The 14,317-nt window shown below is 35.5% G+C and overlaps 1 protein-coding gene across 3 annotated transcripts in view; it reads right to left on the reverse strand.

The window, feature by feature from the left end:
* The window catches only part of HMCN1 (hemicentin 1), a 465,703-nt gene that overhangs the window by 340,344 nt on the left and 111,042 nt on the right, over positions 1–14,317 (reverse strand). For all 3 annotated transcript variants that reach the window (XM_043568168.1, XM_043568169.1, XM_043568170.1), the window contains exons 3-4: positions 5,573–5,731; positions 3,716–3,838 (exon numbers count right to left, since the gene is read on the reverse strand). In XM_043568168.1, the coding sequence (XP_043424103.1) occupies positions 3,716–3,838; positions 5,573–5,731 (282 nt within the window). The remainder of the gene's footprint in view (positions 1–3,715; positions 3,839–5,572; positions 5,732–14,317) is intronic.

Consider the following 14,317-nt stretch of genomic DNA (forward strand, 5'->3'; position numbering starts at 1 on the left):
CATTAGCTTCTTTGACGCAAGCATATAACATCTGTGGGTAACTTTGAGATTTCAAACTTGGACGTTTCTTATACCTAAGGAAGCATTAATTAGATCCATTGATAATAACCCAGTTTACAAAGAAATGGACGAGTAAAACTGTTTAGTTCCTTTTTCAACTTCAAAGGTGAATTAAGTACATCCTTGAGATGTGTCTTAACTTGTGTTTCCAAAATGTAATACCGTACAATGATTTATAGACTGATGCTTGGCAAATAATTTCTTCACTTTGGTTTCTTTTATGTTAAATAAAGATGAAAGATACTCTACTTAATTATTATTTTAAAAAAAGAGGAAGAAAGAGGAAACTTCAAGTTATCTCAAGAGAAAGTTGATACAAAAAATATCCCACTAGGTTAGGAAACTGATGAACTAGAGAGGATAAAGCATAATATTTCACAATTTTCATTAGAAATAAGAGATGAAAAATTGCTTTTGAGTAAAATGTAAGGACCAAGCACACGTGTGGCCCTCCTGCAGTTCTCACGTATGTTAAATGTGCAGCTATCACTATATCATCAATTTTTCCCAGAGTTGTTTATGTTTATACAATAGGAGAATTTGGAGCAATGAGAAAAAAATGGCTAAATTATATGCTAAAAATTCTGCAAATCCAATTTTAACTCTGTCACTCGGCTTTTTGTTAACAAAATCTTCTACCTTGGTGGCTTTCTTTAAGGAAAGCATTGGTGTATACAGTTTCCAGTAACCCCTTCACAGTATCTTTCCTCACACAGGAAATAAAAAAAAAAAAAATCTCTCCAGCCTTTTCCCATTTGAGTAAATGTATTTCCTAGCAACAGCTAGCCATCTGGTTTCTAAAAAACATAGGGGCACAATTTCTCCACTTTGAAATCAAAATAACATTGTGAGGATTATAAAAATACTAGTTAACATTTATTGGGCACTTACCCTGTACCAGAACTTGTTTGAAACATTTTACACGCATTATCTTATTTAATCTTATAATAACTTTTGAAAATGGAGAAGTCTATTCTCCCTGTCTTACAAATTACAAATTTACAAATTCTCCCTGTTTAGTGGAGTTTAAAGAGACCATGTCATGAAGGAATATAGAATTCTTTTCATTTGGGATACATTTATCTTTAGGTAACTGAATACTTGCTTCCAATTGGTTTAAGCAAAAGGGTCATTTCCTTAACTCTGGAGGCTTAGCAGTATGATGGGATTGAGTGTTGACTTAACCCACAGGCTTTGGATTTTCTTAGCTTTTTACTCTCCCTTACATTTGTTTAATTCTCAGAATTATATGAAGATGCCTGCATCAGGTCTGGGATTCACATCCATACAGGATAATACCTAGAAGAGAATTTTTTCAAGATGACTCCAGTTAAATTCCTCTTGAGTCTCAAGTGGCCCAAAGTAGATGAGATGATCTTTCTTGAACCAGATGGTGAGGGGGTTGGGATTCCCATGATGGACAGCTAAATTAAGGCTCACCCTGTTTGCTTCAAACTTCAATTTATAAAAATGGACAATTTTAGCAATGCTTCTCTTTAGTCCTATTCTGCCTAAGCTAAATTTCAAGGTCAAAATATCAGCGGGTTAAATTTCTGTTATATATCTGTATCTATAATTTTTGGCAATTTATATCAAGTTTTTATAAATTGTTATTCTTGTAAATTACTTGGTAATTGTCAGAATTGTTAAAAATTATTAGGACTACAAAAATTATGCATCACACCATTTATTTAATAACTAAAGTGTGTATCTTTGTAGGGCTTATTTTTTCCATTTAAGACAACAATATTTTCAATTTTGTGTTAGTCCATTTTCCGTGGGGATGTGGATATAAATGGGAGTTACATTTATGAGAATCACCATGTTATTTTCTAGCTCTGGGACCCAACTCCTAATAAAGTCCTATGGTTCTCCCTAAAAGTTCATCCAATTTGTTTTGGGAAGCTCCAAGTTGTGCCTGACTACTAACAGGTTTGAACAACTGTTCTTTCAAATGCCCGAGGTGCCAGCCATGTCTCTTCTCGCCTATTCTCTTCTCTAGTACTTTCTGCCAGAACCACTATGTCCACTGGGAATGGCATCTTCTGCCCCATTTTTCTGCAGAAGACCACTGTCACTTTTAATCTGGAACTTCACAACACCCAAAGCAGGTGGTGTCCTCACTGATGCAAGAGAAAGCAGTACTCTCCTTACTTATACCCTCTACTTTGTGCTGATGATATTGACTGTACCCCAGAGTGTTATACAATTCCAGATTAAAAACAACTACAAGAGGGCTTTCCTTCATTAAGGTCAAACATAGCCGATGGGATGGGACAAGAAATCCAGGTCCTGGGGGCGCCTGGGTGGCTCAGTTGGTTAAGTGGCCGACTTCGGTTCAGGTCAGGATCTCACAGTTTGTGAGTTGGAGCCCTGGGTCAGGTGGGCTCTGTGCTGACTGCTCTGAGCCTGGAGCCTGCTTCGGATTCTGTGTGTCCCTCTCTCTCTGACCCTTCCCCACTCAAACTCTGTGTGTGTCTCTTTCTCAAAAATAAATAAACATTAAAAATAATTAAAGAAACCCAGGTCCTGTGAAAGACTTGTACTCTTCCCCAATTCTTTTTTTCCTAGGTTCCCAAATTCTCATGCAAATGTTCATACAAATAACTGCTAAAGTATTCCCCTGTAGTTGTCAGACCCTGCCCAGGCATTTCAGAATCTCCATCATGGACACAATATGGACTCAAGCCATAACCTTCTTAAGGCTGTTTCTTCCAACAAAAGACTTTTTATACTAAAATAACCTTCCAAGTTTGTATATCATATGCTGATAAAAATATTTTTGCTAGATATTATTCTAGAAATTTGCAATGTCCTATTATTTCCACCATGATGTAATAAGAATTCTTTAGGTATAAGAAGAATTACTGAACCATTTCATTCAAGACTCAAAGGAATCCGTTATGAAATTAATAGAACTTGTTTGGATAACAGTAACCACATCAATCAGATGTGAATTGTGCCTACATAAAACTTTATCTTAGCACTGGCATGCTCCTAGAAACTTAAATGGAAGATAGATAGATAGATGGATAGATTAATTAATTAATTAATTAATTAATTCTTACCATAGTGAGGCCACAACAAGGTAACAGAAAGGAGAAAGAATTGTGACAGACGTATCTCAAGCGCTTTTTTAGAAAATACCAAGATTTTCTTAGTATGTAAGTTATAGATTTTATTACCATAAAAAATTTTAGTTAACTACATAAGTTACTTACTTATAGTTTTTTTTTACTTTTAATCTTAGAGATTAACATCATTTGAATTTTGCTCAATAACTTTTTCATACTCGACTTCAGTAAACCATCACACCTTATTTTACCAATTATTCAAAAGCTGTGCATCAGAAATACAAACTGACTTTACTAAACAAGATCTACAAAACTTTTCAATTCCTGTTGAATAAATTTTAAATACATTTATGCTTAAATCTAAATAATACATCAGTATAGAATACAATGTATAAACTAATACTATACAAATCTATGCTTCTCCACATTGGTTTAATACTTTTATTGACCTGTGGACTAGGGCAGGGAACAAAAATCTCTTTGCAAACTGTTTTTGAAATCATATCTGTCACAATTAGGTCAGCCTAACTAATTATGGTAATGTAGTTAATAATAAAGCAGACCCACTTGATTAAACTGACCTCATTAACTTGTTTTTTGTCCAGATGGAACACTTGACCAGAACTTGTAGAGGCAATTTCTTCATAGACTTTATATCCAATATGGCCCCTGTCATCACAGTCTCCAGTGAGCACAAATACAACCTATAATTTTTTTAAAAAAAGAAGACAGTTTAAAGGGTTTTCATAAATCAATATGTATTTATTGACTACCTACTATGTGTTAACATATTACTATTAAACTGGAATACATATATATTATATATACATCTTACATATATAATATACATATACATATACATACATATGTCTATAATACCATACGTGTATAATTAATATATAATATATAATATATATATTCCACTCTATATGCATTTTGAAAAAGTGTTTGAAGTCCCTCTTACTTAAGAGGTGGAGCTTAATTTGTCATCTCCAAATCAAAGCGTGGACATGTGATTTGCTTTGGGCAGCAGCCCAAGGCAAAAGGGACATTCTATCAGTTCTGAGCCTACATGCAAGAGGCCTTGTATATTTCCCCTTGGTCTCTGGTGCTTCTGCCTTGGCCATGAAAAGAACATGCCTAAACAAGCCTACTGGTCTCAAAAAAAAAAAAAAAAGTGAGAAACCCATGAGACAGAGCCAAGTCACCCCAAAGATCAGCCTAGATAAGTTAAACCCAAACTATCCCCAGACACACAAGTGAGCAAGCCTTGCCTAGACCAATGGAGCCCTGCAAATATGTTTTAAGCCACTGAGAGTAGAACAGTTTGTTACACAGGAATAGCTAACTGATACAATGAGTAAGTCTGACTCAGACAAGATTCCACATAGGAGGTGATATTTGAGACACAGGCCTTCTTTGTAGGTCTATGCTCTTGTCAATTCTAGGGATAAAATAGAAAGAAGAACTTTCGGGATGCCTGGGTGGCTCAATTGGTTGAGTGTCCAACTTCCGCTCAGGTCATGATCTCACAGTCTGTGGGTTCGAGCCCTGCGTCAGGCTCTGTGCTGACGGCTCAGAGCCTGGAGCCTGCTTGGGATTCTGTGTCTCCCTCTCTCTCTGCCCCTCCCCTACTGGCTCTCTCTCTCTCTCTCTGTCTTTCAAAAGTAAATAAAAACATTAAAAAAAAAAAGAAAGAACTTTCATTAATCCCCCATCATTTCCTCTCTATATTAAAAAACAAGGTATTAATATGCACAAATACTACATATCCACTTATGTTTAAATTAAATGGCACATGTATATTGGAGAACATATATACAGATCAATAGTTGTAATTATTGATTTTTGCCACACAAAGTATAGACAAAGAGGAGAGGCAACCTCTCACGTGCCATACAGGTATATACCTTGTTTTATTGCGCTTTGCTTTATTGTGCTTCACAGATACTGTGTTTTTTTTTTGTTTGTTTATTTGTTTTTTACAAATTGGAGGTTTGTGGCAACCCCGCATTGAGCAAATCTATCAGCACGACTTTTCCAATGGCATTTGCTCGCTTCATGTCTCTGTGTCACATTCTGGTAATTCTCACAGTATTTCAAACTTTTTCATTATTAGTATGTTTGCTATGGTGATTTGTGATCAGTGAGTATGACTTGCTCAGATGATGGTTAGCACTGTCTGGTAATGAAGCATTTTTAAATTAAAGTATATATACTGTTCTTCTAGACATGATAATATTTCACACTTAAGAGAGTAGACTACAATGTAAACAAAACTTTTATGTACACTAGGAAGCTAAAAAATTCATTTGACTTTATTGTGATATCTGCTTTATTGTGGTAGTCAGAACTGAACCCACAATATCTCCAAGGTATGCCTGAATTCCTTCCAGCTGTATTCAGATTGAAAATTCGGGGGGCTGATTCCTACTCACTTGTGACTGTTTCTGTTGGATAAGCTGTAGCACCTCATGAGTGAGCCGATAATCCTTGGACCGTGCATCAGTGAAAACATAGATGAAAGACCCCGGAAGAGAAATTTCCAAGGCAATTTTTATAGCTCCAATACTCATTTCTGGACAATCACCACCACCCTGTTGAGGAGCAGAGAAAAAAAGTGCAATTATTTAACAACAAAAAAGAAAATATTCTAGTTATGATAAGTTGCTCTAGAAGCTCCAGAACTGAACAAGTTCTCTTCACACTTATTTTCTATCAGTTTGACACTGTATTAATTACTTTAGTTGCCAGGAGATGGAAAAGATACAGAGTTATGTAGAGATAGAAAAAAAAAACCTGTATTTATGGATAAATTAAAAACTCACCCAAAATACACAAAATAATAGAAATTGTCATATACTTTTTATCTAATTAAATGTTGACTCACTTTCTCATTCCCTTACATGACTATTTCACGACATGCCTCTTTTCTTATCCCTCATTTGATGACCTTGTTTCTACTGTACTGGGAAAAGATTAGCAATCAGAAGAGAACTTTCATGAACTCCCACCATGGTGTCTATGAACCTACCTGTAATAGCAGCCACCCGCCTTGCCTTCACGGTGAAGGAATCATCTAGACATAGCTAAGGCTAACTACTCACGTGTGCCTAATCAAAGACATAGCTCCTGTGTGCCCCCTCTCTGGCGGTCCCTTCTCTCTACTCCACTGCCAAAAATTCCTCCTTTATTGGATCATTCCCACCAGCAAACAAACATACTGGTATATCTCCCATATACCATATATATATAACCATATATACCATATATATATATACACCATATATAGAACTCCCATTTGAGTTTTTGCTCAAATGTTACCTTTCAGAGTAACCATCCATGTCCACCTTATATAAAATACACCCTTTGTCACCCTTTTCACTCTGCTTCATTTTTCCTACGAACACATGATCTCTTGTTTTATTTTCTACTTGCATAGGCTCCATATATTTTCCTAAACAAAAATAGTCCTCATCCTAAGAAGAATTCTTGTCACATTTATTTCATTCAAGATTATAGGGGTTTATAGATAAAACTAAGTATGCTGTATTTACAGTTTCATATATTTTACATTTATGATTATTATCCTTATGTTCCATGTTATCAATGTTCTTCAAAATCACAGGTTTTGGGGGCACCTGGGTGGCTCAGTTGGTTAAGCATCTAACTTTGGCTCAGCTCATGATCTCACAGTTTATGAGATCGAGCCCTGCATCAGGCTCTGTGCTGAAAGCTCGGAGCCTGGAGTTTGCTTCAGATTCTGTGTCTCCCGCTCGTTCTGCCCCTCACCCGCCCACGATCTGTCTCTCTCTCTCCCAAAATAAACATTAAAAAAAGTTTAAAAAATATCACAGGCTTAAATGATTGCATAATATTCCATTATGTCTACATCCCATAATTTCTTCTACTGTTGAAAATTAATGTTCTTCCAAATTTTCCTATAGTATAAATTTGGAAATACAAATCTATTTTATTTTATGTATATATATAAAATGTCTGATTACTTCCTTAGCATAGATGTCAATAACTACAGGGCCAAGGGAATGGACTTTCAACCGATATGTTTTGAGCAACCAATAAACTGCTTAACACCACTAGGATTTAAACATAGAAAGATGAATAATGAGGTAAAGTATCTTGTCCTTAAGGAACTTGTAGTCTAGAAAGGATAAATAAAAAACAAGACAATTTAGGGTTATAGGGGGGTGCCTTATGGTTCTACAGTCCACCAGAATACAGTAAGAGTTCTTTCTTAAAAAGAAATTAATTACTTGATGAAAGTGATATGGTTTTTTCTTTAAACTCTGGAGATTCTACTTGATTCTCTTATTGGGGCTTTTCCCAGGCTCCAAACAGTCTTAGACTGTGATACAATATCCTGAGAACCATAGTTCTAATCAGGGTCAAAAGAGCCAGGCTTCGAACTATTTACACTGCAGCTTGGACAAACCAGAGAATCTTTTCTTGCTTAGAATCCCACTCAAAACTTACAGACTGTGAGTACCATTATATTAAATGAGTTGGAACAGAGCCCCAACTATTATAAAATGATTCTAAAATTAAAACACTCATCAAATATGTCATAATGGTAGGGGGTTGAAAGCTGTGATAACCTGATCTTAACTTCTGAGAAGTCGGCTATAGACTCCCAGAAATTTTACTCAGTTAATAGTCCTTTCTATTTTTGCAGGACTTATCAGCTGTGCATTATTACTTATGTGCATTTTCATGGCATTTAGTTTAGCAGATAATACTGTTCTTAAAAACTTGTACACTTGTATCTTCAGACTGTACTTATCTCCCAGATTCCAACTTTACATCTTCAACCACTTATTAAACATCTACTCCTAGATGTTCTATGGGTCTTCACATTTCCGTGTGTCTAAAGTAGAACTCATTGTATTTTCCCTAATTATGTCTTCCCTATTTTTGTTAATCAAACCACCTGCCTCCATATTCAGGTTCAAACCTGAGTCATCTGGACTCCTCCCTCTTCCTTCACCTAATCAGTAGTCAAACCATTTTCCTTCTACTTCCATCATGAATTCGTCCCCTCCCTTCCTCTTTACTTCCTACAATTCACTCTTCTTATCATTGATTTTGTTACTCGTATAGCCTCCAATCTAATCTTCTGCTCTGCCTGCCACCAAACTTTATTTTGCCTGCAGTAAAGGGCTATCTTTATCATGTTCCAACTTAGAATCCTTCACTACTTGGGGCGCCTGGATGGCTCACTTGGTTGAGTGACTTCAGCTCAGGTCATGATCTCACAGTTCATGGGTTGCAGCTCCATGTCAGGCTCTGTGCTGACAACTCAGAGCCTAGAGCCTGCTTCGGATTCTGTGTCTCCCTCGCTCTCTGCTCCCCGCCACTAGTGCTCTCTCTCTGTCTCTCAAAAATAAATGAACGTTAAAAAAAAATCCTTCACTACTTGTGTTGGATCAAATTCTCTGTCTGGTTTCCTATCTCTCCTCCTGCCCCTCTTCATAAATCGCTTTCTTTAAGCTAGGACTACTTCCTGTTCTTTAAATATGCCTCTCGCTTCACACTGTAATGCCGTCAGTGCTTTCATTCATCTTTCTGTTGTTCCATCTCCACTATTAACACTCCTCAAATACACTTCTTCACTTTCCAGATGTACTTTGATATGCTTTACATTTCAATGATATAGCATATTTTCCTCTGCATAAGAGGTGGGAGGATTATCATCTGCAATAAATGTCCTTAAATGAGCATTTGTTGCTAGGAAAGTGTGGAATAGCTTCTGGGGACATTAATAACTTTAATATATTGCATAGGAATAATTTTTACTCGAAGCCAACTTTGCAAATCCATAACTGCTGGATGGACTGCTCAAAAAAACTAGATTCATATTGAATTTTCAAAACTTAAACAAAAACATTCCTCAACTGTGCTTGACATCATGCACCTGAGCGTGAATCACAATATAAAAATTACCCATTCCACAAGCATTTGTTGAATGGCCAAGTATGCAATACACTAGCTCTGTGGTAGTATAATTCTAAGGAAAGATTATCTCTTGCTAATTAATATCACCTAATATCAAGGGATTAGAAGAAATCTTCTATGAACCAAAAGTCAGAACAGCTAAGAAATCTCCAGGGATGCATACTAGGGATGACAGAAATGATAAATCTTGTCCAGTCAGTAAAGGACAATCTTTGAGCCACTTGACTTGTATTCAAATTTACTCTAAGAGGACCCAGGGATGCCTTACTTCATCCTACAACATTACCCAGGAGTAGACTCTAGAGATCATTAGAATCCTTGGAAGTTACTCTAAATGAATTCATCTCATTGAGATCTCTCTAGTATGAGATTCATACTAAAACTTGAATGTAGCCCTAAAAAACCACATGTGTTGAGGTGGAACCTCTAAGCCTTTAATTATTGTTTTTTACCCTATAAATTTGAATAGAGGAGTTTAAAACCACATCTTAATAAAACCTATATGGTCAACAACATTTTCTGTATTGGAACACCTTATTCTCCTGAAAAAAAAAAAAGCCCCTCTGTGAAACACTGAACTTCATATATAGTAAGTTTAATATTGGTTAATACCCAAAGGAAAGAGTGTGATGAGTTCACACAACTATAACTCCACAGAGAATTTCACAAATATAATTGCAAATGAAAGGCATTCCTTTTATTTCTTGACTCTTTTATATCACACTCTCAAAACAAAGACTTTGACTTTTATGGACAAACTAATATAAAGTCTCCAAGCAGCCAGAAATTTGAGGAATGTCAAGTCTAGCGGAAACATTTTGACCTACGTATATCAGAAACCCATACTAGATGTACTTAATATCCCTTAGGAGTGATCTGTGTAGCTTAGTGGTTTTCCTGCTGTGGAAATCAGTGTATTATTTACAATAAAAATAATTATGCTGCCCTGAATTTCACGTTTGCAGACACAGATTTTATTATAATCATATTGATTCCATACCGATTAGAAATTGTTCTCAAGAATAAAACTCTTCTCTTACCAAAATAGTACAATATCTTAAAATTATTATCTTTCTGTCTATACTAGATTAGTGGATAACTGAAAATGAAAAATAATTGTTAAATGATAATTTATATCTCAGTGAAACTATTTATCTCATTATGGATGAAGGTTTTTAAAAGGAAAAATAAGTGTTTTTTTCCAAGGGAAAATTTCATATAATTTATATTAAAAACTCCCTATCTGATACCTGAGTTTGATTTTCTAATCATTTTAAATCATAAATAATCACTAAAATTATGCAGTAAAGGAATACTTTAGATATGTGCTGTCCAGTACAATGACCACTAACAAGCCTTGGGAGCTATTGAGCATCTGAAATAATGGCTCGTGAGACTGAGGAATCAAATATTTTATTCTAATTAATTAAAATTTAAATTTAAAAAGTACTAATTTTTCATATCGATGAAAAAATTGGATATACTGAGTTAAATAAATAGATTATAAAAATTAATTTAAACTGTTTTTAAAATTACACATGTGGCTCACATCCTATTTTTGTTGGACAGCACTGCTTTAGAATGATACTTGGTTTTGTTATGCAGGCTTCATTATAAGGTTGTTGCTTTGCACTAAAAGTCTTCCACGAACTTTGCTTTCTGTCAGAAGTTATTAAAAACAAAATTTAAGTAATTTTAATTTACTAAGGCTCAGGAATCAAGTGACAATCTACTCCAAAAATCTATAAATTATTGACTTTGTTTAAGTATACATAAAGTTTATAAACAAAGTTTTTGCACATTGATATATATGAAGCTTATCTACAGGTTTGCTAATAATGTTTCTCAAATCATTATTTGATCTTCTGATTCTTAAATTCAGTTTTGGCAGAACAGGACTAAAGAGAACCATTGTCAAAATGTCCATGTTTATAAATAAACCTCACAACGTCAGATACTTCAGGTTGATCTATATCAAACTCATGTACAGATTTTAGAATCGGGGGCAATGGGATTATTACTGAAACACTAAAAACAAACCATTTTACATTTTAGTTCCACACTTTAAAAAAGTAGTCCTTTAAAAAGTCTTAACATTTTATGTTTTGATATGAATACCGAATGGGAAAAAACAGTAAGATAATATCCCATAAAACATCTATAATGGAGACATTTAGAATTGATGAACTTGAATCTATGAAAAGCCTCATTAATTTAATTGACACTTTTACTGGTAGTAAGATACCTTGTATTGACTCAATGGATATCTACTCTAAGCCAAACACTAAGAGAGTACTGTCACATACACTATGGTATTTACTCTTTATCTCAATTGATGACGTAGGTATCATTTTTAGCACAATATATTGCCAGAGGACTGAATCTTTAAAATCTCTTCCTAAGGTCACATGACTTTTAAGTGAAAGAACAGAGACTGGAATTCAATTCTGCCTGGCCTGAGCTTTCATGCAAACTCCAGTGAGGCATTTTATTACTTTCATCAACCTCTGTGACTGCAAGCAAGTAGCCTGTAAGAGAAAACTATAAAAGCAAAGGGGAAAAGATTCTCATTCTTCCAGATGCCCACAGAATATTGTACGTTCTTCTATTGTGGCATCTGCTGAGTTGGATTGTAATTTTTATGTTTCCTCCCACTATATCTTTATTCCTTGAAGAACTTAGTAAGTGGTCCATTGTGGTTGGATGAATGAAGGGATAAATGAATGAATAGTGAGTATATGAATGAATGAGACTGTGCAAAACAATCTTGACACAATCTAGGCGTGCTGTGTTCAACCTGAGCTTTACTCAAGCCTAGCCCATCTCATTTCAAGTAATATAATTCCAGAGCTAGGTCTCCTGAAGTACAAGTGCTTATATATACATACTCTAAGTGGTATACAAAACTAACTCCTTCAAGCTTTCATATCTCTGTATCTCTCTGTCTCTCTGTCTCTCTCAATCATGGCATGGTGTCAGGTTTAATATTTAACAAAAGAAAACAAACATGGCAATGGAAATGTATCCCCTAAAACCACATAAACCTGCACACATACATGACAATGCAAACTGCTTTTGTTAATTGTGTTTTTATTTGAACTCTGAGATAGACTTATCTGTATCAGTGGGCATATTCTTACTCAGTATTTTGATATTCATTTTATCTTCAGAATTCTACTGATAGCTACAACTTACTAAGTTGCCAAAGACACTTCAGATAGAAAAAAAATGTGTACTGGAAAAACAGAAGCATGTGACCCTTCATAGTAAATGTCGCTCCTGGAATTAAGGAAAAAAACTGTAACCTCAGAGTTACAGTGATAATTATGGTAAAAAATAAATTCCTAGAAAGCAAGATAAAATAGGAACAGAAATCTTATCAGTCAAGGGAGTAATAAAATAGAGATTATCATGCTGTCTTTTCTAAATATAAGACAATGTGGGAGTGGCAATGAACTAAACTGAACCTTTAAACCCTGAGAAGAGTTGGAGAAAAATGAGGTCCCTGTCCAAACCCCAATGGGAAAGTGTTCGTCAAACAAGTGATCAGAGTACTGGAAATCTCAGAGCAGGCCCTCACCCATGCCTTATTATGTCTCTTCTAGTCAACCCAATTCAATTCTATTTTCTTCATCCAGTTTCACTGAAATGGTGCTTATACCAGTTGTTTTCCAGGTATGTCTAACTCTAAGCAATGAAAAAATAAAACTTTTTTGGTAGGCTCATGCCTGAGTCCAAAATAAGTATTATTGGCATTATAGTACTTGCCCTTATTCTAACACAACTACAACCTACTAAGCCTTGTTTCAAAGTCAGACTGTATTTTTCCTTCGCACGGAATACTCACTGCTTGAAATGTCTTATTTCTGTAATTTTCCCTTTACCTATAAAATTCAGGAATGAAACTCAGTCTCAAGCTAAACGAGAGTTTACAACCCTCAGTTCTTCTTAAAACACAGTTATGTGATTCTATGAGCAAGAAACAAAAGGTACATGTGGAAACCATTACATTGCATTGAACCTAACATAAAATTTCATTCAAGCAAGTATAAAATAAATTAGAATGACTACAGAACCCTAATGCATCAGTGACATTTGGTCTTCATCACTTGTAGAAACTATGGCGGGGATGTACTGAAAGATAATTGCAGTATTTCAGAGCCCAAACTTCAAATCTCTATAATCAAAATAAAAGTCCAGGCAGTCCACCATGCTGCCTTGAGTTTAGAGAAGGTGGAATCCAAATCAAGGCATAAAAAAACTGTTGACCTTTCTTTCAGATGCATTAAAAGTTAACAATTACAACCATTTCCTGCCTTTCAGGTTATTACCTGCCAGTAGTAACTCTTCAGCAATTGATCTTTCAGTTTGTTGGAACTACCTTCCTGTTTGGCCTAGGAGGAGATTCAGTTCACTTCAGTTTAAATAAGGATACACTATGTACTGTGCATTCAATATCTTCATTAATAAATCAGAAATTGATACACCTTCATACTACTTAAGAGAATTCCTTCCCGGGGCACCTGGGTGGCTCAGTCAGTTGAGCCTCTGACTTCAGCTCAGGTCATGACCTCATGGCTCATGAATTCCAGCCCCACGTCGTTGGGCTCTGTGCTCACAGCTCAGAGCCTGGAGCCTGCTTCAGATTCTGTGTCTCCCTCTCTCTCTCTGCCCTTCCCCTGCTTGCACCCTGTCTCTCTCTCTCTCTCAAAAATAATAAATAAACATTAAAAATTTTTTTTAAATAAAAAAAGAGAATTCCTTCCCTTGCCCATCAAGGATTCCATACCTTTTTATTTTCTTTTCCCACAAAATTAAGACATTATCCTGATCCCTAGTTGGGATTCCTGATCTCTCCTACTATATGGCCTTGTTTGCCCAGAGAGAATGAGCCAGAAGAGGGCAGAAGGTGGCCCCTGCAGCCAGTCATTATCTGTCTATTCAAGGATTAGGCAGGCTTTCTTTCTCCCTGTTTTCCCTGGGTTATGACCCTTCTCTGTCTTTACTAAGCACTCTTCAGATTCAGCCTGCCCACTAAAATCTCTGTCTTCCTTTCTACTCCAACACTCACATATGGATCTTATATGCTTCCCAGCACATTTGGTATTATCTTGGTTATTGGGTAGTTAATGGAGATTATAATGTGATTGTGTAATGTGTGCTTTATTTTATGCGTAAAAATATATTTATACTGCTTATGTTACTTTAGG

This window comes from Prionailurus bengalensis, chromosome E4, assembly GCF_016509475.1.
Source record: "Prionailurus bengalensis isolate Pbe53 chromosome E4, Fcat_Pben_1.1_paternal_pri, whole genome shotgun sequence".
In the NCBI taxonomy this organism is placed as follows: domain Eukaryota; kingdom Metazoa; phylum Chordata; class Mammalia; order Carnivora; family Felidae; genus Prionailurus; species Prionailurus bengalensis.